Source organism: Aquila chrysaetos, chromosome 2, assembly GCF_900496995.4.
Source record: "Aquila chrysaetos chrysaetos chromosome 2, bAquChr1.4, whole genome shotgun sequence".
Classification (NCBI taxonomy): Eukaryota; Metazoa; Chordata; class Aves; order Accipitriformes; family Accipitridae; genus Aquila; species Aquila chrysaetos.
Genome location: NC_044005.1, coordinates 64990675 through 65018317, shown reverse-complemented (window position 1 = coordinate 65018317; position 27643 = coordinate 64990675). Strand labels below are relative to the sequence as shown.

The 27643-nt window shown below is 34.0% G+C and overlaps 1 protein-coding gene across 3 annotated transcripts in view; it reads right to left on the bottom strand.

The window, feature by feature from the left end:
• ASCC3 (activating signal cointegrator 1 complex subunit 3) overlaps nt 1-27643 on the bottom strand; it is a 298713-nt gene that overhangs the window by 68102 nt on the left and 202968 nt on the right. For all 3 annotated transcript variants that reach the window (XR_005933537.1, XR_005933536.1, XM_030038284.2), the window contains exons 17-30: nt 26508-26627; nt 22163-22327; nt 21228-21314; nt 18797-18973; nt 16434-16659; nt 12527-12681; nt 8710-8808; nt 8057-8225; nt 5893-6113; nt 4408-4493; nt 2743-2909; nt 2459-2604; nt 2230-2350; nt 94-236 (exon numbers count right to left, since the gene is read on the bottom strand). Coding sequence is in view for 1 of the 3 variants with exons in the window: in XM_030038284.2 (XP_029894144.1) it covers nt 94-236; nt 2230-2350; nt 2459-2604; nt 2743-2909; nt 4408-4493; nt 5893-6113; nt 8057-8225; nt 8710-8808; nt 12527-12681; nt 16434-16659; nt 18797-18973; nt 21228-21314; nt 22163-22327; nt 26508-26627 (2082 nt within the window). In the remaining 2 variants the exon portion in view is untranslated. The remainder of the gene's footprint in view (nt 1-93; nt 237-2229; nt 2351-2458; nt 2605-2742; nt 2910-4407; nt 4494-5892; nt 6114-8056; nt 8226-8709; nt 8809-12526; nt 12682-16433; nt 16660-18796; nt 18974-21227; nt 21315-22162; nt 22328-26507; nt 26628-27643) is intronic.

Below are 27643 nucleotides of genomic sequence, written 5' to 3'. Positions count from 1 at the left end.
AAATGACTCTTTTCTTTTTGATGTATTTTCTTTCCAAACAAACTTCAATAAAATAGAAGCAGAGCACAAATAATGCAGGTAAAATGATTCTACCTCTCTTTCATCCATCTTCAGCCATTGTTTGGGATCATCCTCGGTGGCTAGGAAAGCTATCAGATCTAAGGCAGTAAGCCTTGTCTGACGTCTGGACGACACAAAAATAAGAACAGGCTTGGCTGGAGAATGACTCCGAATTGCTGTTGAGGAAAAAAGAACTTGAGAATCAGGCCCTTTAATGACAAAAATTAGAGTTTCTCTTTGCAATACCTAGACAGCTGATATACCTCTCCACAGATGATATACAGGTATGTATACTTGGTCTCTATTCTGCCAGATAGATACAACTGAGGTAAGCATACACCATCTCTGAATCAAAGATCATGTAACTACACTTAGCTGAGTCTGAGTTAATTTGCCGTGCTACTTCAGTGATCACTGTGAGCTAATTAAGAGAAGAGGTTAGGAAAAAAACCCCACCAAAACACCACAAAACCTGGACAAGCTTTCTAGACATCAAAGCTTGTGAATTTCTCTATCTCAGCCTAATAAGTATGTTATGTTTTTTCTACCCTATTGGGATATGTTGTCTCAGGCTAAGTGCCATCAAGGTCCAAAACTTGCCTTCTGAGAGCTCAGACTGCATAAACTCGTGTCTGCCTGCAAAGGATCACTTCAATCTACCAAAACTAGAAAAGGTAAAAAGGGTAGAAAGTGACTTTTCAATAGCTGTTGTGAAAGTGGGCATTATGGTACAAAAGAACTTTGTTTCTGTTGTTTACTAATTAGTCTGATATATTTAAACTAATTATGTTTTACTACTTTTTAAAAAAGCATTTTCTTGCTCAGGCCATGCTTGAAAAATTTCAGGTTGCAGAGAAATTTTTATGGTCTCAGGAATAAGTATTGGCATGGAAATGCTAATATAACCTTGACTATATCACGTCAAACAAGTGGGGAAAAAAGCCCTCAATAAATCACATGTGTACAGATTTTCTAACATCAACAAGCACTAGAAGTATAAACAGTTGTATGTAGAATTTAAAATACTCTCTCTAAATCGCTTAAATCCATTTGTGTGTTTTCTCATGTAATTCTCACTCTAGCAATTAAATTTATGCACTGTTAATTTCTGAAAACTATTTCATACTATCCACCATCACATATTGTTCCCCAGTTCATGAATACTACCCAGCATGTGCTCCTGCATATACACACACTATACAGTTGTGATATTATTGAAATAGGATAATTCATGTGTATTTATACCTTACAACTATATATGCCAATATATCTATATATTTTAAAAGCCCAGCATCTAATGGATTTTTGTTGCTTCAGGAACAGGTGTGGCAGAACAGCCCAAGACAGATTTATTGTTCATTAGTGTTTTTGTACAATGCTCTTGTGGAGGTGTAAATAATCTGAGCTGTCAAGATTGGTCTCTAGTCCACAATCAATACTTTGCTTCTGTCATAAGGCTAATTAAAGCAGCTAAAAAGTCACCTCACAAATGTCACCTCACAATCAACAGCAGTTCACATTACAAAATTTATTTTGGAGGTTATTTTTAATTGATATAATAAATATTCCTTATGTAACCGAAACAAAACATGTTCAAATAACATACGAGACTTTTTCTTAAATCTATCCTGCTTGCCAGCTTTGTTAAGAATAAAAAATTGAAAACAGAAGCCTTTCTGGATGCACTACAAATTTTGAATTTTATGGTTATTGCTTTGAAACTAGAATTATAGGAGGTTAGCCTGACTTGCAACTTCTGTTCACGATTTTTTTAATGCTTACATACAGTGGTCCATATGAAAATACCTCAGCAGATTAATAATGTGAATGGTTTTATTACTTTCTAAATTTCAAATATTTTCACACAAATGTTTCTTTATGGTGTCAAACACTAAGAGAAAACACATTTTATTTCCCCTTCATTAGCACTAATTTTATTCTTCTGGTCTAAATACATTACATTCCTCTGTTATATGTTGCATTTGCAGCAAACTTTATGTTTCAGACAAATAGCTTTGAGCCATTAGCAGAGCAGATTCCCCCTATACATGCCAAGAGTACATACAGTAACACATGTTGTAAATGTGCTGCAAATGAACTGTGTAAAGTGCTCAAAGTCTTTTTTTCTTTTACAGAAAGAACGAAAAGGTCTAGGAGCCTGTTGCTTACCCTGAAATGCAGGTTTGTTCATGCTAGCCATGCGAGGACAGTAATGCTGGCCAGGGAAGCCCTGAATGTGCACCTCCAGAGGAACTGGGCGTACTGATGGACGGAAGTTGAAAAGACCCATCTACAAGAAAACATTTTTTTCAAGTTTGACCTTGAATTATCTTACAAATTGCTATTTTGTTTTTCTGCAGCACAAATACATATCCATCTTCTGAAACATTTTTCATACCTGATTAATATTTAGCCAGTCAGCAAGGTCTCTGGCATTTGCTAAAGCAGTGGATAAACCAACTACTCTTACAGGCTTCTCTGTGTGAGATGAGATGAAGTTTGTTCGAGACACAATGACTTCCAATACCGGGCCTCTCTCATCGCCTAGTAAATGAAAAGTCCATTGAAAAACAAAGAAAAAGAAAAGGTTCAGATGTCAGAAAGTATATTCACATCATAAGTATCAGCACACTTCTTCAAATTTAGCAACAATTCTGATTAAAAACAACAAAACATGCTCACCCAGCAGATGGATCTCATCTATGATAAGAATGGAAACCTTCTGAACATAGCTTCTGTTCTGCCAGCTTCTGCTGACACCATCCCACTTCTCTGGGGTAGTAACAATCAGGTCAGCTTGGGCAATAGCTCTCATATCAGGAGTCACATCTCCTGTCAACTCTACAACCCTGTAATCAAGAAAGATGGTGGCTTGGCTTTACAAAGGTTTAGAACATCTTAAAGTTCAAATATTAACTCCTAAACATTAACTCTTAAAAGAGAGAAAAAATAAAATTAAACAAAGCCATTTTGTTTCTGGTCAAATACTTCTAACAGGATTTTCAAAATTGTTTTAAGTAAATAAACCTGTCTGTTTTCCTAGTAAATACCATTCCTTAGCAAAACCATTTAAAAAGAAGAGGGTGAATGAGAGTCCCAAACTATCTATGGTTAATTTTTCAAAATGAAGATAATATAAGAATATTAGTATGATATAATATGAATCATCACATCCTGTCATAGCCAGGATGAAAGCTTTCTAGGAATCTACCAAGTTGCTGCCTACTGTTATGTATAGATCTCTGGTTTGAATAACAAGGCTAGATTGCAGTGTATCTGCATTTGTTGGTGAAGTTCCATTAAGACTGCAGCAGAAATTATCCTGAGGTCATTTTTCAGGAAGATAGCAGAGTTTTTCCAATTGTTTGCCTTATTATCCTTTCAAGTTCTACAAATAGCATTTAAGATGATCCATCATTTTAGACTGAATATAATGGATTTTTTACATTTCTATGACACATTCTACATTCACTTGAACATCTAATAAAAATTCCTCAAAGTAATGTATATCTTCTGTTCAAAATTTCAGTCACAAGTAATAGAGTAAATTTCAAAATGGAAATATTACCTGAAAATATTTTCAAATTATGAAGCAAATGATTTATCCTCATAGGCTATTAAAATAGCAAAAAAAAAATAATTGCCAATTAATAAGTCACTGCTATGGTAATAGCGGGAATCTCACTGGTAATTTCATGTACATAGAGTAGCACCTCTTTCTTTTGAAACCTGTGGTGTGCTTTGAGCTTTAACTTACAAAAAAAGCTATATATAGGAAAGGAAAAGGCCCTAAATAATCCATCCTATGTATATAATTTTTAACTCAAGAAGGTATAATTTTGGAAAGCATCAACATGACTGATATAACTTATATGTCATAAAGTAATGGCTGAACTCCAATACCTGAGAAGATCAGCAAGAAATTAATGTTACTAAGGAATAAAATTATATCTAATTTATATATGAAGGACAATACATGAACAGTAGTATACAGTTCATGCAACTCCTATGAGTTCCTTATAGCTGAGGTTTCTAAAGAAAGCTTATTTTGGCTTGCAATTTCAATTTCCAAGGATACTGCATAGAGAAATCTGAACATCATATTTGTTAAACTGGCAAGTAATGAGAATGAAAATAGCTGGGTATCAAAGTGTATCCCTTTTTTAGTTTTGATTTTGCTATCACAATGACTATTGATAGCGTTTTTTATAAGTACTAGAAATTTGAAGGATAGTATACAATGAAAACCTATTTTGAAATACTCAAAAGTATTCTGTAGATTTTATTCATACTTGATGGGCTGCTCTTTTGCTTCTAATTTCTCTGATTAGGTAAGGAGAAACATACTTTTTACCAAGTTTTTCTTCAATCCTAACTTTCCAGTCCTCAATTCTTTCACGAACGAGTGCTTTTAAGGGCGCAATATACACTGCCTGCAAAAGAAAAGTCACAAAACCAGAAGTTAATCAAGAAACCTTTATTAAAGTGTAACTGCAAGGAAAAAAATTATTTAATACTTGTGAGATTTGAACATACTCATTATCTATAAAATTATTAAGGCCTGAGTTCCTTAAATGACCTACAACAGGATTATATTTAGAAGACTTAACACTTGAAAATACTGCTTTGTTTCCTCAGCCTTTAACAAACAAATACATTAAGAAAGAGAAAGAATAGTTTCTTGAAATGGAAGTTTTTATCACACCATTTAATATCAAAACCCACTTATATAAATAATGCCATTTTTTGCCAGGACTATAAAATCTGCAAGCTAACATTCTAGAACAGAAATAATCAGAATTTCCAGCAAGCAATATCTTACCTGATTTCTAGTTATGTCATTAAACTATTAAAACATTACCAATTAAATTAAAAAGCTGATTATTTTAAGCAAACTGTCACAATATTTTCCTCAAAGAAGCCTGCTGTGCAGGGGGGAATACTCTGACGTGTAGAAACAATATTTATTTACAGATTTATGGTTAAATATTCTGAAGCTTTTGAACATGAAGAAACTGCTACATGAAAAATTCACATCCGTTCTTTAAAATGTATAGCCAGGTTTTCAGCTTTATTAAAACCCAGAAGATATATTCCTTTGAGAATTGGCTATTTTATAAGTCTAATAGATAAGCTGAAAATGTATGAATGTCTTGTTTACCTCACTTAGACTAACAAATTACATGAAGATCCTGAAATTTCAAAGATGAATAAGGAATTTATGTACATGATTTCTGTTAATTTCAAAGGTTATTCTTTGGTTAAATCTCACATTCATATAAAAATATGTTTTCCAAAGACTTTAAAGCTAAAATGTGGTTAACTAAGAGAAGATGGCTAAATCAAGATGCAGATTTATATTCAGTTTGAAAACAAAACCCCAAAAGCTGAGTTGTTCAGCTTTTAGGCAATTTGAGAAATAAAACACAGGGGCAAGTTGGAACAGAAAATTGGCTTGTAGTAATTAATTGCAACTTATTTGTTTAAATAAGAGAGAGACTGGGCTAGTTGTATTCATATGGAGGAGAACTAATAGCTATAAAACAGTACTACTGCTAGTAGAAGGAGATTAAAGCCAGAAATGCAGGTAAGTACAGAAAAGGAAATCCAGCATGCCTGTATGTCATGTTTTTAGATTTAACTCTAGTTGTACACTGATTAATATATAAAGTTGAAATAAAAGCATAATGTACCTAATGCAGTACCATTTTGCATCCAGACAGGTATAAATTGGATAAAGCAAAATTCAGTTTGCCATAGTCTTTTTCTAGGCTTTTGTATTGCTGAAAACATGCCTACACAAAATGATTCCGGTAAACCTATTTTACAAACCTTTGATGTGGGATACTTGTTAAAAACTCTGAAGATGGCTAATTCAGCTGCAACAGTTTTTCCAGAACCTGTAGGTGCTCCAAGAAGAACATTACAGTCTGTGTGATAAAGCGTATGAAATATCTGGGTCTGAATAGGGTTGAAGTGTGTGAATTTGTACAGGACTTCATATTCCCGATGTCCCAAGGCTGTGACAGGCAAAGGCTGAAGATCCAGAAGCTCTAAAACCACAAAATAATCATAAGTGCACGACAAGAGATGCCATGACATTACACAGTTTATTATGAAGATTAATATATTAACCAATACTTTAGTGGATAACAACTTACATTGGAAACTGTTTTACTTAATATCTCACATGACATGGAGTCCACATTTGGGTCATTGTTAACTTTGATGAGGAATAACGAAAAATTGATTTTATAGCTCTGAAGTATTTCTGCAAGTACTGTTAGTATTCTGATAGCTGTGAACCAGCCATTTGCATAAATTAATCTTTTTATTAAAGCTGTTTCCTTTCTACCCAGTTGTAGTAAATTCTAAGCTCACTATATTAGATTATATGTATGTCCAGCTTCTTATGATAACAGAATGCAGAGTTGGAGGACAGCACAGTCTGTGTATTTCAGATTCTAGGAAAAAAAAAAAAAAAAAAAAAAATCTATCTAAGGAAGGATTCTTTGGAGTTCCTAAGTTGACGAAGTAATACAAATCAGAGGAGTACAACTAAATTTTGCATCTAATCCTTTAAACGTGTAATTAAAGATATAATCTTAATAAACAAACAAACAGGCTTTCAATATATGATCCTCAATATATCTTGAGGGCATCTGCTATCCAAACAATTAGAGATTGTGGAATTTGGAAGATGATATATATAACCAGATTGGAATTGGAATCCTACCAAATTAAGGAGACTGCAGTGATTCTGCTATGCAGATGCTTGCTTTGAAGTTTGGGGGTTTTTTTGGGGTTTTTTTTTTTTTTTTGGTGGCTGGAGGTCTCATTGTCTTTTCAGGGTGCTTCACATTAAGGTATGATATGGGAGTCATAAAATCTACTGAGGCAATGATGCCTAATATTCTTCACATGCTTTTCACTGATACCTTATGGCTGTTTTATCATTTCCACTGAAACTGTGATTTCTTGGGCTCTGTTGAGGAGAAAGAAGGGTTTTTTGCCTAGCAGGGCCTCTACGTACTTCATTGTTGAGTGGGAACCAGATGGGAATTGAAATCAATTACCATAAATCCTAGAGGCTCCATAACTGGTGATGTGTAAATATCTTTCTGTTTCTTCTGAATAGTAGTCAGTGATCAGTCAATTAGATAAAAAGGTTACACATGCTTTTCCAGACAGCGTAGGTACAGTATAACAATAGCTAAACACTTCACAAACACATGTGAATTTATGCATGCCAAAGGACAACACCGTATGAGAACTGAGTATTTCTGAAGGCACTCACTTCAGACTGCTAGATGAGCCAAATGTAATTACAGTGGAAAGGTTTTACAATGACATCAGGCACAATGAATGTATAAAGCAATTTATGTATCCAGAAAAAAAGAAGCAAAACACAAACATATGCTTCTGTGCCAAGTGTTAAAAAAGGAGGGGGAGGGGAAGGCCATGACTTGATCAGCAGCGCAGAGTTGAAATGCGATGTTCGGTACTGTAACAGTGCTTGCTATGATGAATTTATTTTAGTAAAAATAGTAAAACGTTTCATATTTTCAAAATTTTAACTGTGTTTGTTTTTTCTTTGCTGAATGCCATTTGTAATACAATCATCCACTTTAAGATTATTTTTAACCAGTCCAGAAGAAATGTAATGCTTACAAGCACTAAGATAAGGCATACTGTAACACAGAGATTTGCTTAGTTTTATATGACAGTTTCAATTTTCCTATGTTTTATAGAGAACCTGGAGTAACTAAAAGGCTGGTATTATGTTGAGATGAAATGAGCTGCTTTTTGTTCAGGAATTTAAAATTTTAGACAGCTTTAAAGTCAGTGAAAAAATGGTCTCAATAATACAAATATATCACAAAGTGGAATTCCATATACTTTTCTACAATGAAGCAGAAGTTAAGAGATTTATTGCACTATCATAAGGAAAATCAGTATGAGCAAGATAAATTAAAAAGATCAAATTTGAAGTTACCTGTGTGGGGTGGATGCCTCTCTGGAAGAATCAAATGTTGAAAATTTATGATACATACAGCCTCTGCTCCTAACCATCTATCGGACACAGCTCGAATGTAATATTGAGAAGGAAGAGGTTCAAAAATTGGGATTGTGAACACCAGCAGTTGAGGTTCTTTAGTCATGACCTAAAGCAAACATGTAGAGAATAATTACTGCACAAACAAATCAGTAACTTGAAAAAACACAGTTTGTCTCACTTCCATAAGCATTATCAACACAAAGCAACAAAGTATGTGTGCAACTCCATGTGCAAGAAGTTCACATCTTTATAAAATATTTCACCACTGGGAATGGATTTTGTTTCCATGGACTTCAAAAGATAAAAATATGGCCGGCGCTTCGTCTTTTTCTTTAACAGACAAAACCATTACAGTCTTATTTTTTTCACCTGGAAATAACTGTCCCACCAAAGAAGAAGGAGAAAGAGGGACATCTGAGATTAGAAAACATTTTTGTGGAAGTCCAAGGTTATCACATACATCTGAAACTGAAAGCTGTGCTACTGATCTGAAAATCTGCTTAGGTCAAAATACTGTTTGACCTTACAAAATCTGCATCTCACTAACTTTATTTTTGTCTTGCTATGACATTCTGAATAAAATCCATTACCTGTTTTTTCTGAATGATGAAGTACTCTGAATGATAAATGTGATCAGTAGTAGGGTCTTCTACCCAAATCCACCAGGGCTCTCCAACAGTGCCGTGTACCTTTAAGAGTAGAAAAAATAGCTTTATTATAGTTTTAATGAAGTTCTCTAGATTTGCTAGGTGTCTCAGATATATTTCCAAATGATGTAGACTTATGAAGGAATACAAAAATATAGAAATCAGAGGTAAGAGCAATATAATATTTCTAATTAGATCAGTCTGCTTCAAGATTATGTTTCAGTAAGAGTTTTCTTATGGTACATATAATATAAATGGACATGATACAAATGCAACTGAAGCTAGTGCCTCAGCTGTTTATAAATAGACTGAACTCCCAGGGTTTCCTCTAGGCTCCTAAAAAAGGACTCCTCCTTTTTCCTCCTTGTACTTATGTCTTTAGATTCTGTATAGAGGATTGTCTTTTGCTATCCACTGTTCATTTTTCAGTCAAAAACATTCTCTCAGGAAAAATTGGACACTGAATTGTGACATTGCTCTCTCCTCCTCTCCCCCTCTCCTGTGGAAAGATACAGTAAGTGGATTCAGAGGGCTGTAGATCTAGTCATCGCTACAGGTGAAGTAAGAAGAACATAAATAGAGCTGTCTCTTGATGATTCCCATGCCATCTGGCAACACTTTATTCCATCCTAGATTTTTGTTTGCTTTGTTGTGTACCTTATTTTGCGATACCAGCCACAAATCATAGCTAAGTGGGATGTTCAGTTAAGAATTTTTGTTTTTTTTGTCAGAATAAATGACTTGTGCCAATAGACAAGCATTTTACTTAAATATCTAGGAAAAGAAGAAAAATGCATAGTAAAGGAGTATGGAAGACACTATTAAATGAACATAGATTTCTGATGTTTCTGATGAGGACTGTGATAAGGTACAAAACCAGTATGAAGATGAAAAAAAGTTGGAATTATTCCTAAACTTTAGTTAACAGGAAAAAACACAAAGTGCATAGGTGCTTCTAATGGCAATTTTAATGCTACAGGAATCTGGTATTGATTCACACAGCACACATTCTTTTCAGCATAATTCATTATTGTGTATGTGTTGGAAAACAGTCTGTACTGGCTTTTGAAGACAAAAATATGTACTAACAATAGAATCAAGGTGCTTTTGTTTCTTTTTTGACACAGTTGCACAATAGATAAGTAGATGGACAGTAAAGACACTGTCATTCATTTTCATAACATTTGAATTTCACTAGCTGCTTCACTGGGAACTGGAGCAGTGAAACTGAAAGGACACAGGTCACTGCAGGTGACATTTTGAAAAAATACAGTGAGACTATTACTTCATCAGGGTTTAGAAGAATTTAAGAGACGAAAGAAGAATTAAGGAAGGTGATAAGGTTCAAAACTCAGAAATTTTATTATCAATTGTAACAGCATCTTAGTCTTTGAGAGTCCTGTGACAAAGCTGCATGGGGAAAGAAGGGCAATGTGGGAACAGGCAACACAACACACTCTCCAGCAATGATTCTCAAGAACTCTGGGGAGCTCTTAAGAACTGACACATACGTGTATTTTGGGCAACCATTGCCCTAAACCTGCATGTCTGATATATGACTCGGCTAATTAATACTAGTAGCATTATTCTGTATTTCTGCAGGACTCCTGGCTGCAGTAAGGCTTACTTGCTCTGTCTGGGTATGTTTATAGTCCTTTGCTTCTAACAATATAATAAGAATTTTCTACTGGGATATGGCTCACATGCTTTTACTGAACTTAAGGGCTCCCAGCACTGAACACTGCAGCCATTAAAGATCAAGATGATGTCATATCTCATGACTACCAAAACATATCTTCTTTCTCTTGCAAAGGTAAGTGCAAAATTTGTGATGAGGTTGTTCTAGAATTAAGTATCCAGATAAAGGAACAGTCTTAAAACCATAAAATGTTAGCCAAGCGAGGTATTTCAGTTAAATATGGTATTCAAATTTTTAATATTCTGATTTTATTTGACTGCTCCCATTCTTCAAATGGAATTTTTTGGCAGCTGATTTTTGTACCAATTACAGCTATGCCTATAAATTTCTATAGTCTTCTTCTGAATAGCTTACTAAAATACTGTGCGATGATGGAGAAGCAGTTTTGGAGTGTCAATGGTTCAACTTAAAAGACAGCTATTAATTTTTAGAGACTTAGAATTTAACAGCTTTTTTTGTTTATTTACTGTGACAGAAGTTTATTTACTGAAGAAACAAGAAAATCATCACCTACCTTACAAAAATAAAAAAGAAGTAAAAAAAAAGTTTACCAAGTTTTGATGAGAACCAATATACAAATTCACACACAAAGAGCTCCATAAGTTGAATTGATGAAACAATCATAACGTTTCCAAAGCAACCATAAGGAAAACTGTGTCAAGGGGTCATAGCAGAAAATAGATTTTTGCTGAAGTTTTGTTATGACTTTAGAAGTTCAGAATAGAAATAGGAGAGTAATTCTGTGCAGGCCCCTTTTCAATTTGTAAGAATATAGAAGAACCTAGATTTTGTAGAAAAAAATCTAAAAATGGATTGAGAAATTACTTTGTATTAAGATACAGTTTAATATGAAGAACAGTCGTGGGTTTTTTTGTCTTTAACAGATTATAGGTAAAGTGGATGAAAGACTGAATAATAAAAACTTGTTTCAATCCTACAAAGTAATGCTTGTTTGCCTTCTGAAGTATTGCACATAAATAAGGCAGCAAAAAATAATTCATGCTATAATTTATGTTAGGAATCCATTCAAATATTTCTGTAATAAATCCAGGTAGCAAACAAAATCTAACTTTCTATATTTTGATCGTTAATCTGCCATTAATAAGCTAACTTGGTGAAACTTCCAAAAGAAAAAAAAAAAAGCCTTTGGGCAGGGAAAATAAATTCTAAAATAATCTAAATGTTTGTGGAATAAAACTCTAATTTAGTTGTGATTAAGGTAAACTCGTAATCTAAGGGATTGTAAAATTATTTTTTAATAAAAGAACAGATACTTAATATCCACCTTTCAGAATAATTTATCTTAAGAGCAAATCTCTGAAGTGTAAAAAAAGAAAAACATGCTTGCCCACTGAGGTATCTTTGCCTTGTTTCTGTAGAAAGTTTCAGGAGTACCAGCAACAATACAATGCCCCCATGTGGACATTTTTATTTAATTTAGATTTATCTTAAATCTATTTCTAATGAACAGATTCTTAATCAAAGGGTGTAGGTATATGTAGATGTGCAACTAGTACAACTCCTTTCATATAAATTTGCACCATAAAATATAGATGAATAGAATTCCAAACATATCTCAGTTTTTCTATTCAGATAAGTCCCAACAGAAAAAAAGGCACCGATGTTGTGAATGTACATTTGTAAAGCCATAAAGAGCAGCAGAACTTGGCATACATGAACTGTATTTCAAGGGTTTATTTTCTGTGTTTGACATTCATTCATAGTTCAGAGAGCTATCCGTGCCTCCCTTTTTCTTGCTTCTCCTTTGTGGGCATATAACTCAAATCTGTGTGACTACCATTAATATTCAGTATAAGCATTTGCTTCAACATGTTATAAACAGTGTCATCCTGTAACAATTAACAGAAACAAAAAGGTCATCTTTGGGTGCCTTCTCCTACAAAAGTCTTAAAGGTCACTCCATTCCTATTATCAAATTTGCTTTTTAGCTAAAATAAATATTTTTTTTTCTTATCCAACACCTATGGACTCCCTGTGATCATCTCCTTTACTGAAGCTAAATTAATGCTTCCCGTCCTTCCTCCACCTTATTTTTTTTACCTGATCGTTCCATGTGAAGTCAGGAGCGATGTTCAGCCGAACTCGGAGCACCGTGCGGGTAATTGGCTGAATCGTTGCTTCCATTATGATGGAGGGGATTTGATGGACACACTGTTTTACCTTTAACCCAATCTTCACATGATGCAGCATATGACCTGCCAAGAAAACATTAGGTGTAACAAATTTGCATTTCCAGGAAAAATAATACAACTCTGACTTTCAAATAGGCTTTTAGAGAGAAGTATTACTGCTTGCTTGTTTTGCTCTTGGGTGTGTAAATGTCTGACTCTCTTGACCTGGCATGTCTGAATATTTTGTAATACTTAACTTGAATTAGCAATTATGAGACTAGAAAAATCAGTATTAACCCCCCTGTTGGCTATGACTAAGGGGTTAAAATAACTATTAAGAATTCACACCGAAAACATGTCAAGTTAGTTCCCTTTCCTGACTTTTTGACCAGGCTCTTACCAAGCCATATAGTTCTTTTTTAAAGCATGAATACTGACCTTTTACTTAAGGAAGGGCATACATTTGAACTTCTACAATTCCTGTGTAGTGATTCAAAGCAGACAGAACGCTTTCCATAAAACTGAATAAAGGTAGTTAATAGCTTAAAAATGCATGTAACTAGTAAACATCTCACAGTAGCTCAGAATACACCAGTGTGTAGCTGAGACAAAGGAGAAAATAAATGTTGCAATGTTTTTTATTTTCTATCACAGCCATGGTAACTAAGGCAATAAAGTGATTATATTCATTAAAAAATTTTTTTCTACTTGCATTTTACAGCTGAAATCTCTGTTCCCTTGCTCTTCATTTAAATATAAAACAAAGGATGTAGCAGTGATTTCTTTTTCTCCTGAAAAACACTGCAACTTCTAGCTTATTTAAGGAAAGAAGGTTGATTTATTACATTTTCACTGAAATTGCTTATATAATTGTGTGGAGCATATTTTAGATTTTAATTGTAATGGTCATAAGTACTCACTGTTAAAAGCTACCTTATGAATGGCTACTGATATTTTCTGGTATCATTATATGGATCCTGTGCACACTTTTCCATTAAAAAAAAAAAAGAAAAAGAAAAAAAGAGAAGAAATCCTATTATTTGCATTATGTGCAAAGTGTAGAGGTGATACCAACTTTTTCTTGCTATTGCACAAAATTTAGGAGCATAACATTTTGCAATTGCTGATTTTTTTATATTGATACTGACTTTCCCTCTTTCATTTTTCTTATTTAACAAGCTGGCAGATTTTGCCTCACACAGGTGTTTATACTCTGAAGTAATGAATGGTGATCTTGCTCAAGAAGCAAATCCCTAGTGCAAAAGTTTTAAGACATATTTAATCAGTTTCATTTGCAGTTGGTAAAGTAAGCGCACCTCCAGCAAGTGGATTATTAAAAACCAAAACAATTATATTGGTACAACTCGGTGATATATGCAGTATTACAGCATACTTGCACAGCGACCAGCTTTTGCAATTAGAGATAAAACTTCAGAAATCGTGTTAAATAAAGGTGGGTGCCAAATAGTCAAAGATATGACTCAATAAGCTTATGTAGGCAAGTACACCTTTCCATGCCAAAAATAATTTTCTGTATCATGATGTGTGAGGTGAACTTCTGTGTTTGTACAGGACGGCACTGAGGTTTTGTGCACTTATCTGCTAGGAGAAAATAAGGCTTGTTTCCCAACTTCTATAAAATATTATAAAACTCTCTCTCCCCTCCGCCCATTATTTTTTTTAGATAGTCACATTATGAGAAACTATCAATGGCATTTAAGAAATACTAAAACCTTCTGAATAAAAGCTGACTATTCAAGAAAATAGGTAAGTTTTAACAAAAGAAGAATAAATTTTGCTTATTCCACAATGATCGTCATCTGTATTCTGAAAAAAGCAGGACTGTTTATCTCAGATAATACAGTGACTTCTTGGCTTTCTGGAAACTCCATGGTTACATTGCAATAGCGCATAGATTGGTGTTCACCTATTTGTGGTACGCTGGAATCCAGGATCTGTGCACACAACACACTCTTCAATCACTGGGAGAGCTGGCATCCACCTGATGCTTTAATCTCTCCCTAGGCCATGGACTGAGTTAGCCAGCTAGCTCCTGTCTTTTTTTATTCTATCTCCAAGGTCACAATAACATTTAAAAAGGAAGAAACGCTAAGACCGAAACTAGTCCTATGGAGTTGGAGAACAAGGCAGCATTTGGAAGCTCTGCCTTTTCTCATTTAAACATGGCTTTGAATTCAAAGAAAAATAAGGTGGCTGCCAGGCAAGCACTGCCTTCACACCCTTGGTGTCAGAAAGAGAGGCTAGACAGGAGGAAGTATGCCAAGGAACAGTACTTCATAGAGATGCACAGATCAACTTGCTTTGATGTTTATAAGGCTGAAGGACACGAAGTATCATTACATACAGTCAACAATAACCTATTTTCACAGTCAAACCCCGAGTCTCATCTACTTTCAAACTAAGTTAATATAAACCAAAACTAGACATTTTACAGGTATATATTGATACATTTCCATCTTGTCAATACTAGATCCACTATGTTGAAGGAAGGAAAACTGGTTTTGTATTTTAATACAAAATTTCTTGCTTCTCCAAGGGCAGGTATGGCAAAAAAGAAGCATAAAACAACAAAAGAAAAAAAGCATTAATACAATTAATGGAAAAGAATATTAAGTATTAAAAAGACTGCACAAATACACAACAAATTAACAAATCTGAATAAAAAAGTGCTATAACACTTCTGAATAGAAAAGCATGATAATGCTAGCACTTCAAATAAAATGTTGTATTTTTAATGCATTTAGAATTACTATATATTATAAAGCACAGTTAAAGCAAGCTTTTAAAATTTTCTTATAGTCCTTTGGCTTAACTTATTAAATAAAAATATAGCCTCTAATTCTGCAAACTTTTACATATTTATTCAATTTTTTCCAACCTAAATTAGGCATATAACAAAGCTTCCTAAGTTAGGAATGTAGTTCTCTTGTCAAATGAGAGAAATACCAATTCAGAGGCCATAACTATTAAAAAGCAGTGACTATGAATTGTATTTTTACTGTAAAATAAGATTTTTTTAAAAAATGGCACTTTGTTTCTCAACAACTTGGTAATAACAGGTGCAAAGAAAGCCCAAATAAGAAAAAACACACTGAGATAGGAAAAAGAAATACCTTACAAGCAATTTTTTTTTTTTTCAAGTTCAACCAGCTGGTGGACAGTTTGTGCACAACAGTTTATACACACATACTAGAAATTGTCATTATGTCTATCAGTAGGCTTGTGGATTTTCTCATTATTGAAGCGTCAAATTCTTTAAAAAATTCCATTAAGGTTTTGCTGCAATGACACCAGTGACAATGAATTCTCCATGTTCAATGAAAATTAATGCAGTGTTTCAGAAGCAGGCCATTTACTGATAGTATATCAGGACATAATAATCTGCTTTTATTCTTTTTCATGTTAATAGTATTTCAATAAAAAAACCAAACAAAGGCCATATTTTGCCAACTGGCAAAAATAAACAGATGCCTTTTATATTAGTGTATTATGTAATGTGAGCAAGAAGGGAAGCACAGGTCAACATAAATATGTATATATACACATATATGTAAATACATATAAACATACATCTCCATTGCACATGTGTTCTGGGGTTGGCAGGACACGGGCTAGCCTTACCCTCAAAGCTGTGCCATATTACAAGCTGTGGAGACTGAATAAACCTTCTTTATTGGACAGACCATAATACCATATTAATGTGTCTACATGGTTTCCAGAACAGAGTGGGTATATTAATGAATAGCTTAGATTTAGTTCTAACTTGCACCTTGATTACTAAAAGTTTCAGCAGATCAGCACTGCTGATTTCTCACCTATTTCATCTTTTCTCATGTCCTTCATCTTGTCTATAGTGAGATTCTTCTCTTCCAACTTTGAGAGGACTGATGGTGGTAACACTGAGAACTGTCTCAAAGGGCTAACCCAGCCCCACAGCCGCTTGTCAATGACTTTGCTGAGATTCAGTAGTCGATATGTCATTGCAGGCCAACGTTTCCTAAGGGCAATCTCAAAAAGAGCTCGAACAATACGAGCTGCATTCTGGAGAGTGAAAAAAAAAAGCAAAAATGTTGTAATTCTCTCAAGTATTCTTTGTAAAATGAAAAGGATCCCATAGACTCATCTTTGACAAACCATAACAATAGATTTTTCTTCTCATACTTATTTCAAACATTCTTGAAAACTATTTTTTCCATCTCTGTCTAGTGACAGAACTACCTCATGACTGCCTATAGAAATTATGAAAAGAAACACGTGCAATTAATTAAAATTGTAGTGACAAGTCTGCCATAGAATTTTGATCACGGTTATGCTAACATTAGGGAGTTCTAAATTTACTGCGTCTCAATCACTTCTGAAACAAATTCACTTACTGTACTTAATAACTTCCTTCTTCTCTCCCCATATAATATACACCTGCAAACTCAGTTTATATGGAAATTTAAGTTTTAACTTTTCACTTCAGTTGTGCTTCTATAATAGCATCCCATTTCACACTGAATTTCACAACATTCGCACAGAAGTTTAACAGTAGTGACTTTTTTTTAACATGTTACTATCTTCTGAGACTACTGTATAACCAAACTGTATAAATCTGCTCTGGACTTGGAAAATTAATTATTAACATAAGCTTGAATGAGGTCAGTCCAATCCTGAAAACATAAGTTATGATATTCCTTTCGTAAACTTATTAAGCTGTATTATGAAGTTGTGGGTTTTTTGGTGGTGGTTTTTTTTTTTTTTTTTTTTTTTTTTTGGCCTACCAGTACTGTGCCTGGATTAGCAATTCTGTTCTTGATTCATTGAATAGAATGCAATCATTCTCTACTGGCTCTGCAATGCCAACAGGAATAAAAAAATAGAAAATTATTCGGTCGTGATAGGAAGCATATGTTACTAAAGAAACACATTCCTTTTACTTCGAAAGGATGAATGATTTTCTTAATAGTCACTATCCGATTAAAAAAATTCACAATTTGTAGCACTGGTTCCACATGTACAATTTATGAAGATCTGAGAAGACTACCATGTTGCCTCACTAAAAATGCTATAATTGAGACAGACAAATAAAAGCAATTGTCTTGAAAGCAAAGATTAAAAGAATCATACTGAAAATGATCTTGCTGTGCAAGTACCACAATTTTTATGATGTGCATAATGATTTCAGAATTTTCTCATTTATACCCAGACGTGCTATGAAATGTAAACACTTGTGAAGAAGGTAATGTTAGTATGAAAATCTTGCTGAAGAACATGTATACTTTTAAATATTTAACTCTCATCTTTAGCACCAACTAAATGCAATTTTACAATCAAATCTTTGCAAAACAGTTTTGTAAGGATAAGACAAAAATGATTTGATGCAACATGTTGCTGACTGCTAGAAAAAAAAAAGAAAAAAGAGAGACATAGGATGGTCTAAAAGGTAAAAATTTATAATCTATTTTATACATTCGTTCTTTTGCACATCTGGGATTGTCTACGAGCATTTTGTCACTTTGAGTTCTTTGGGATCCAGAATTCTAAACTTTCAAGCAACACCCCTTTCTTTCTAAGATGGGCTCTAGTTGTGTAAGCAAGCAGTTCTGTGTCACAGACTTGCAGTTCTCTTACTATTCTGTGTAGTAACTAAACATGCTGTATAACTATCAACCATTCAGGTGTCAAATCAAGCTAAGAAACAAATATATAGACTGATATATAAATCTGCATGATTACATCCAGCAATAAAATTGTAATAGCACATTTTTCTTGTGTAAACCGAGTTATGCGAATAAAACACAAATTATGTTTTGCAGAACGAAATATAGAAGTACACGAAACATAAAAATAGATTGCAACAGTTTTCCAGATTTAGAAGAAAACCCAGTAAGTTAAAATTTCTGTGCAATCACAGTTAGAACTACTAAATATAACAAGACCACAGGGGTAATATGACCAAAAAGGACATTCATAATTAACAAAAAATGCAATTGTCTCCCAAGGTAGGCTTTGCAAATCTTGTCTACTTAAATATTATAACACACGTGCACACACACAAGGCTCTGATTTTCAAATCAATTTCCATAAAAATGTACAAAAAAGTTGCAAATCAAGGCACACTCACATAATTGTAAACATTCGGGAGAATGAAAACAGCAGAAGACAGAAACAGATATGTAAAAAATATTATTTTTACCTGTGCAACATATGCAGAATCTGAAATAAGAGAGAAGCTGTCCATCTCCCCTCTGCTAATATATGTTTGAAGGAGGATATTAATTTTTCCATAATTGTTTTCCACACCTCCTGGAGCAGGAAGTTCACAGAAATCATTCAGTAAGGTATCCAGCTCTTCTATTTCTTCTTCTCTTACCTAAAACACAATTATACATTATGAAGAGGCTGGAGCAATTTGATAAAAATTTTTACACTAAAATCAAATTTTCCTTATAACATAGTTACATTATTTTTAAATGGAGTCTCTAGCTTTAAGGGAAAAAAAAAAGAAGAAAAAAGCAGCAAACCCACATCTTCCACAATGTAGCTAATAGAACATAATTGAAACTATCTTAATAGTGACACAATTACATTTTATTATTCATCACCATCTATTAAGGTTGCCATTGACATACAAAAATTTGATATGCCACAAAAATTGAATCTTCTGACCCTACCATCCTTCATCTGATGAGATTTCATTTTTTATTTGACCAGAGTAAAACCTCTGTCCATCTGGATTAGGGCAATCTTGAATTAACATTAAATGTACTCATTATAGTTACATAGTTTGCATGTGGCATAATACATTTTTAACTCAAAACTGTGAAGTACTATGATTCATGATATTAAAATTTTCACTGTTAATAAGATTAAGTCTTAATATGAGTAAAGAAATATTAATATCTATGGTTTGAATAATGCATAACATTTCACATTCTAACTGATGACCCTTACATGGCAAAACCAGCATAAATCTACATATTCTTTGATTTACTGATAGTCTGTTAGTGTAAAAATTATTTAAAGAGGGTAAATGTTTGGTCCCTGCAGGGAACCAGCTGAAAGTAATATTCATTTGGACCTGACTACCTGACATACAAAAGACCCTAAGACAATTGGGTTTAAATCTCCAACTATCCAGCCACTGGTCTTACAGGAAAGAAAAAGATGAAGGACACAACCATCACAGATGACTCCAGTGTCAGGGGAACATAATGCTCTGCTTACAACAGCATTTTTGATAATTTTTTCTGCTCTTGCATAGCACAGCACAGGTCAAATCCAGATCTGCATTTCAGCTAATGGTGACTTACCTATCTCAAAATACAGATTTTTTTAAAGGCATTATGGAGACATGATTCAGATTAACAAAAGTCATAATTTGTATCACACAGAGGGGTAAATCCTGAGTTATTCTTGTGAAAATCAGTTACTAGTTTTAACATTCAGAGCTGCACAGCAAATGCATCACAAAAAACTGGAAATGATTGTGCACTGATGCCACAGCAAACTCGAAAGCAAACTAGAAAAACTATGCTTTAGTCAAGAAGCATCACTACTAACTTTATTACAAATATAGAAACATACCACATCATATTTTCCATATGCTTTCCTTTTAAATATTCAATTACGCTAAATTTAGACATAGCAAAGCAGTATCACTGTCATAAAAACCCCCTTCTAGCTTGGAAAACGTTGCATGTATCACTGTGAAACCTCACTGCTTATTATCTTCTGTAATAGAAGAGATTACAGCAAAATAGAATTTCTCCATTAGATAAAGAGATGGTAATACTCAGACAATGTGTGCAAATATGTAAATATGTAGATGGTGAGGGATTCACACTGCCAGTTCGCAGAGCCAGGTGAATGAGAGCCAATTCTGATCTGAAAGTTGTATAATTGTGGTAAAATGGCAATGAGCCCAAGCTAATAAACCCTGTGGAGTCTGGCTCGCACCTCTGTGAGAAGGAAGCATGGGCAAACAAGCTCATGCCGGCTTGCAATGTATTGTCTTGTGTCCTACCCACACAGGAGGCAAAAACGGGAGGTTGAAATTGAACTGAGTATGATAGTACAGTCATCTTTTAGCCTGCACAACAATGTCTGTTACAACAACTTTCTAGATTTCAAATTTGAAAATAATTTATCAGAATATAACATTCTGCTAATCTAATATTGTTCCCTGCATGAAGTATATCACAGAGTTAACTTTAGTGAGTCCTGCCTCATTTCTGATAAAGCAAATTGTTCAGGGAGACATCTAATAATGGTTTAAACTTCAAACAGAAAAACTATCTCATCCCTGGGTGCACCATTCCAATGGACACTTATCTTCACCTGTTAATAATTGAGGAGCTGAAAAGTTCTTAAAAGCTTTTAAAAGGAATTCTCAAAGATCCATAGCTAGTTATTAAATGTGCATTATAGTTCAAGCTGAACTACATATAAATTTGAGTGAGAGCATATACAGCTCTTGGCAATTATGCCTACTTAGAAAACATTTTATAATGGTGCTTAATATTTAACAAAACTTGGGTCTGTAGACACTTACTATTTATGGAGTGATTACTACAAAAGTGTCTAGTTCTAAGACATATTCTTTGTATGAAAGGATACATCTTTACCTTTATCTGTTCGAATTCTTCAGCTTTTGACACTATTGCAAGAATATCGCCTTCTGTTTTATGAGCATCAAACAATTCATTGAAAGTCTATTAAAAATAAAATGAATTGATTTAACACTGAAAATAAAAATATAGCACAAAAGAAAGAAACATTAACCAAGATTTTAAAAGGCATATCAGGTTAAAATGTAAATAAGTTATTGGAAGACCAGAGTGATGCAATTTAAAAAGGAACAATTTCCAGAATGACTTCTCAGCACTTCCAGAAAAACAGTCCCTCGAAACTTAGGCACCCCAAAAATCGAGAGACATGCAATCTATGGCCATTTTGAAAAAAGTCTAGGACATATTTGTGTGAATAAATATGTGAGACTAATTATACATAGTGACAGTAAACAGTTAAAAATTATTAATGCTGAATCTTCAGCTTTTATTCAAGAAAAAGACTTCCTACAAAAGAAAGGTTTTAAGATGAACTTGTACATCAAATCAAGCTTCCAATACTACAAAGTTTTGTACAAATGCATTTTCCTTACATGTTTACAACACAATGTGATTACAGTGCCAAAAGTTGTCTAAGGTTGGCAACCTGATCGGATTTTCATGCAGAAAAACTTTTCTGCTATCGGACTCTATACTTGAATGTGCTATCGTGTACCAATGGTTACACACTGTTGATATCAAAATGTTTCTTTTAATTTACCTAAAAGAAGACAAAGACTATAGAAATTTCAAATCTCACTTCACACGAGGTCTAATTTTTCAGTATTGCTTTATACTTAGCTTCTTTCTTTTTCCTCTCTCCTCATTTCGGTAAATATGATTTGAAAATGTATTGAACAAATCAGCTATATATTCTGTAATATCTTACAACTATTTTAGGTACAGGTTCAAAAAGAAGGAAAAAACCCCAGAAATAGAACATCATATTTTACCTCTATAGTATTGTATTTAATATAGTAGTGGCTGGCAGTTCTGCCTAAATCTGTTGAAGAAAAAAAGCCAGTTCGTTCTTCAAAGCGAATCATGCGGGCTTTGTCCAGTTTTCTGCCGACTTCAATTACCAATTGTTCTCTGTGCTTTTCTAGACCTGGATCCATCTAGACATGAAACACACACATTTATTTGTATAAAAGAAAAAAAAAAGTGTTAAATAAATAATTTTATTGAGATAACCCAGTTACACAGAGCAAGAAATCAAATAAAAGGAAGGTACAGTTATTAAGTCAAGATTTTCCTGAGATCTCACTAATAACAGCTACATTGACATTATTGACCCAAACCTGTGTGTATAGGACAAAATAATCAGAATAATATTTCTTTTGCAATGCTTTGAGACTATCAATACAATGTAGACTAATATTATTACTTATGAAATAGTAGCATGATTATGAAATAAATTTACATTGAAGTTTTTGAAAGAAGTTTTAATGATAACATATTCTTCATGAAATTATCATTACTGTATCACTTCACAAAAACATGCCATCTCATGGTATCTTCTATTTATGAAAATGGCTGAAGATATACCTTGCCTGGGTATCTGACATGAGGATGGCTTTAATTGTATCCCAAATAGAGTAAGCTTCAAATTGGATGGCTGAAATGTTTACTAGCAAAAAAATTCTAACGTCCCCAAAAGCTTTGGGTATGTCAGCTGGTATATTCTAATTATTCAGTTATAGACGTACTGTATAAACATTCACATTAAAAGCACACAAGGAGCTTGCTGTGTCCAACACCACTTCTGTTCATATCAAAATTCAGGAACTTGGACATTTTGTCCAAGTAATAATGTATGTTATCTCATTAGTACATACAAGGCTAGGCAAAACTCCTATTTGAGTGGGACTGCTGTATAATTGTGTTTGCACATCATGCACCTGGGATACCCAGACTGACAGGGATGGGTGAAAAGGGATTCATAGTCATGTTAACCCTCTGGTGTATCTGAGATATACCTGAGATATGGCTCTAATTACACAAGCAATGATTAGTCACCAAATTTGAAAAGACTGGAACTCTGCTCCTAGTCCATAGGCAGCATTCTTATTTCAGGGCTTGCGTAGTTCAGATTTCCTACAGAGTAAGTCATACCAGCACCCTTGGTAAATCTGCACCAGAGATACATGACCAAGACTGCAAAAAGAAGCAGACTTTAAGAATTGCTATGCCTTGGTTTACTCTGGTTTTCCCTGGGCCAGGATTCAGTTTCATCTTTGTGCCAAAGTGCTTCATCTCATGTTCAGTGAAGCTGCAGACAAACACAGCCATCTCCAAAAAGCAGCTGCAAGACTAGTTCCTAATATTCCCTGTCTCTGCCCGTTACTCTGAAGCTGTTTCTCCTTAGTTATGGCTTGCCTTAGTTTCAAGTCAAAAGCCAAGATGGCAAAGGTCTAGAGTGTTTTTCTCAATAGTAAGTCATGCATTGAGGTCAGATTTCAGAGCAGAGGTGGTCAAAAAAAAAAAGTGATCAGGATGCCAGATGTTTAACATTTCTTAAAACTAAAGAGGGGGAAAAAAAATTTAAAAAATATCAAAACATTTCCTTACTCCTTTGGCAGTCCGAACTACCTGCCAATCTTTTGCCTTACATACAAAAAAGCTAAGCCTGTAACAGCAGATTAACATTTTTAACAAATACAAACGTTTTAAATTTAAAGGAAAGGTCACCAACTTGAAAAGGCTGTGAAACAATATTCCAGTCTAGAGAATCCATGGTTAGCACCCTTCTTGTTGAACTTGCATAATTAGAAATCCCACAGAGTAAAAGATCAAGCCTAGAACAGCTTCAAGCCATAGTCTTAAAAACAAGCCTTGGCATGTCAACAGCAAGAAACTGAGCAGGTTTGGAGTATACATATGGAAATTTAAGAATGCATGATAAAGTACATTATTACTCGTATTGTTTTCTCTAGCTAACTGAGAGGAGTGTTGGGGACAAGTTCCTCCAACTTTTACAGATGTTCTAAACATAAACATACAGCTTATGGGTATAAAAAGCTTTGCTTAACTGTGGGAACACCAAAGTGGAAGCAAAAAGAGGAGAAAGCAAAGGCGTTACCTTAAAAAAAAACCAGCCACCTTTCCTTTGGAACCCTAAAAGGATGAGAAAACACCTGTAATTCATACTACAGGCTTCACTAATGAGACACTCACATTCGCTCCACTTTTTCCTTCCACTCTTTGTTTCTTCTTGCGGCTAACCATAAATTTTGACAATTTTCCCAAATCAGTAAATGGCATTATCAGCACTTCTGGCAAACAACTTGAAAAGTCACAAATCAAAGCAGTGGGCCTGGAGTAGCCTACTCCTGGGCACAGCCCAGAAATGGGCTAGGTGGGGAACAGCAATAGCCTGGAGACAACATGTGGGGTACAGAATATGTCGGTGCATGGCAGGTGCATGCTTGCCCTGGTCTCCCTGTGCAGGACAACACCCCCCTTTTCTGTGGACAAGCTGGACCTTTTGCACCCTAAAGTAATTACTGGATGTGGTGACCACCTGTGGAAAGCAGAGGGAGAACAAGTTTGCATTTTCTCAGCCACACCGAACAGCTGGGAAGTGTGACCCAAGATGGTTATGCAGATACATGGATTCTGAATGGGTAACATTGACTGTCGGCCAAAACAGAGATAGAAATTGGCATGCTGCAACATTACTAAGAAACAATAAGATACCAATTATGAAAATTAGATACCTATAACCAGAACAGAAGGCATAGAATGGCCTAAGTGAGCAAATCTGTGGTTATGCCCGCATCTGGCATTATACCATCCGTATACCGACTATAACACATTACCTTTGAAGTTTAAAACTGGTTTATCTAGAAAATAAGGGGATTGGCATTGGTTTTGCTCCTACATGAATGGATAACACTTCAAATTGATATAATTTGTTACTGCCTTAACACAAAAATAGGAATGTCTATTATTAGCACATCAAATCAGAGGGGTAGAAAGGAGGTTAGTGGCAGGAAAAGACAAGCGCTGGCAATCTCCACTTTCTCAGCAGCTGAATAAAAACACAAAAGCAAGGGGAGGGGGAGCAACTCTTGTTCATTATTTTTTAAATTTATAAAAAATATTTGTGTTAGTGTTTTATTACTTTTTTCCACCAGTTATTACCACCACAGTTGCATTTTTTTAAATCTAAAATTTGTTAATAACTCTCGTCAAAAATACCTGATGAAAAAAAAAAGGATTTTATAGGAATGGGACAACAATATTATTCTCACTCACAAAGCAATTTTTGCTTTTCATTTATCTATTACTTTGTGATTTGTGTTATATAGTCTTATATCAACATATGGTAATGTACTGTAAGGCTTTTTATAGAAAACAGATTTGAGATGACCAGAGGTCTAAAGGTGTCTGCAGAAGCTTGCTTAAACAATAGCCTACCTACTTCTATTGCAGCTTCCACTATCAGACACAAAAGCTGCTCCAAAAATATCTCCTGACATATATCTCTACATGTTACAATGACCGAAACAACTGCTGCTCACAATATCATGACAAATTACGAAGTCACAAAAGAGATTCAGGACATGTGAAATAAACTGCAGTTACCATACACTTGTGAAAGTTTCACCTGCATTAGGCTCAATTACCTGTGACCAAGTACGTTAACTAAATGCTTATGAACAGCTATACAGAAAAATGTAACAATATTTAGATAATCTGTAAACTACTAAACTTCCTAAAAATTACAGATAATGAAAAAAACTTGAAAAAACCCACTTATGTAACTGTGCTCTGATTTATATCACTGCATGGAACATTTCTAAATAAAAAAAAAAATTCAAAATAAATGAATTAAAAAATCTTATAATTACTAAATCACAAGAAAGAAAAAAACAATTAAAAATGTTATTTTATAATTTATAAGATGTCATGAGATGAAACATTCTAAAACAAAAGCTGATGGGGCAGGGGGGAAAGCAAGCAACTCAAGAATGCTTTATTTTATCATTTATATCTAGCCTACAAAACTGAAACACTGACAATAGGCTAAGTTACAGTAACTGCCTGATAAGAATGAATGTTGTGCTTTGGAGCATAACTTGGCCAGTTAAAATGTATTTTTATGTCAACAGAAGGGGCCTCTTAATTTAGTGTTAAAAATACTCCACTACAGAAAATATCTTCCTTTTTCTAAGCACTTTAAAAGAATTGCTGATGTCAGGTTAAGTAGAAATAGCAAATATTTATCCTCACATCAGGGAAGGATTAGAAACCCAGAATAGGTTACAGATTTTTTTAAAATGCATTTTATACCTGATAAGCTTTGTGACTGATGCCATATACTAATGGATTTGCTCTCATCCGTACATAAAGATAAGTGTAACTTATCCACTTTACTGCTTCTTCCACATTAGTTACTGTTCCAAGAGCAATCTGGAAATAGGAAAAGAGGCAAAATTAAATGTATATGTTACAGCTGAACATAAGTATTTGGCTGAAAACATATGGAATTCAGAGCATTAGCACTAGATTAAAGAAAGTGGCAGTATGTTTCCAACTTAAATTATTTTAAAATAATCATAGGACAATAACTTGTACCATTTATACATCTTCATCTTATGAACAACTAATAACATGGTATGTTCTGTGGCATAGTATTATAGATACAGTGACCCACACGATCCTTCCTATACCACTTATGATTTTTACAGTTAAAAGATTATACTGAGCAAGCTTGTTATAAAAAAAAAAAAAAGACAAAACATAATTCTTTAGGGAATATGCTCAGGGTAATTTAAAGAAGAGTACCTTTAAAAAAAATTTATTCTACATTTAAAAGATTAATTTTTCATATCAATGTAAAAGCACTTTCTGGTTCAAGTCCTAAACCAAATGATACCAACAATCCTTAGGATTTTCTTTATCATGCCCTCATACTTGGCAATCTGCTTATATACAGTTTTTACAAAGTTTTCTCCTTCTATATCTGGCAAGTCAAACATACAGGTACCTGCTACATTTTTGTTATAGCAAAACATAACAAAATGGAGCAGGTAATATGCACATATATACACATTTATTTATTTATTTTTCAAAGCTAAATCAGGTATACATAAACAGTTTTTTTACTCAGTGACTTTTTTTGCTAATTCAATAGTTTTATCACCAAATCATTTAACACACACACATTTTCACTTGATAACTTCAGCTCTATTTTGTATTGGTTACATTCATGAGAAGCATTTTACCGCTTAATTCCAGTTAACCTGATTTTACCAGGAGGATTTGGTATTTCCTGCATGTCACATGAACAAACGTTATTTGGTTGTTGCTCATTGTTTAAAACAAGCAAAAGACCCTCTTGCCGAATTTTTGTGATCCATTACTACATTTTAAAAGTTATTTTTGTTTTATTGGTGTTTGGATTTCATATAAATGTTCCACATGAC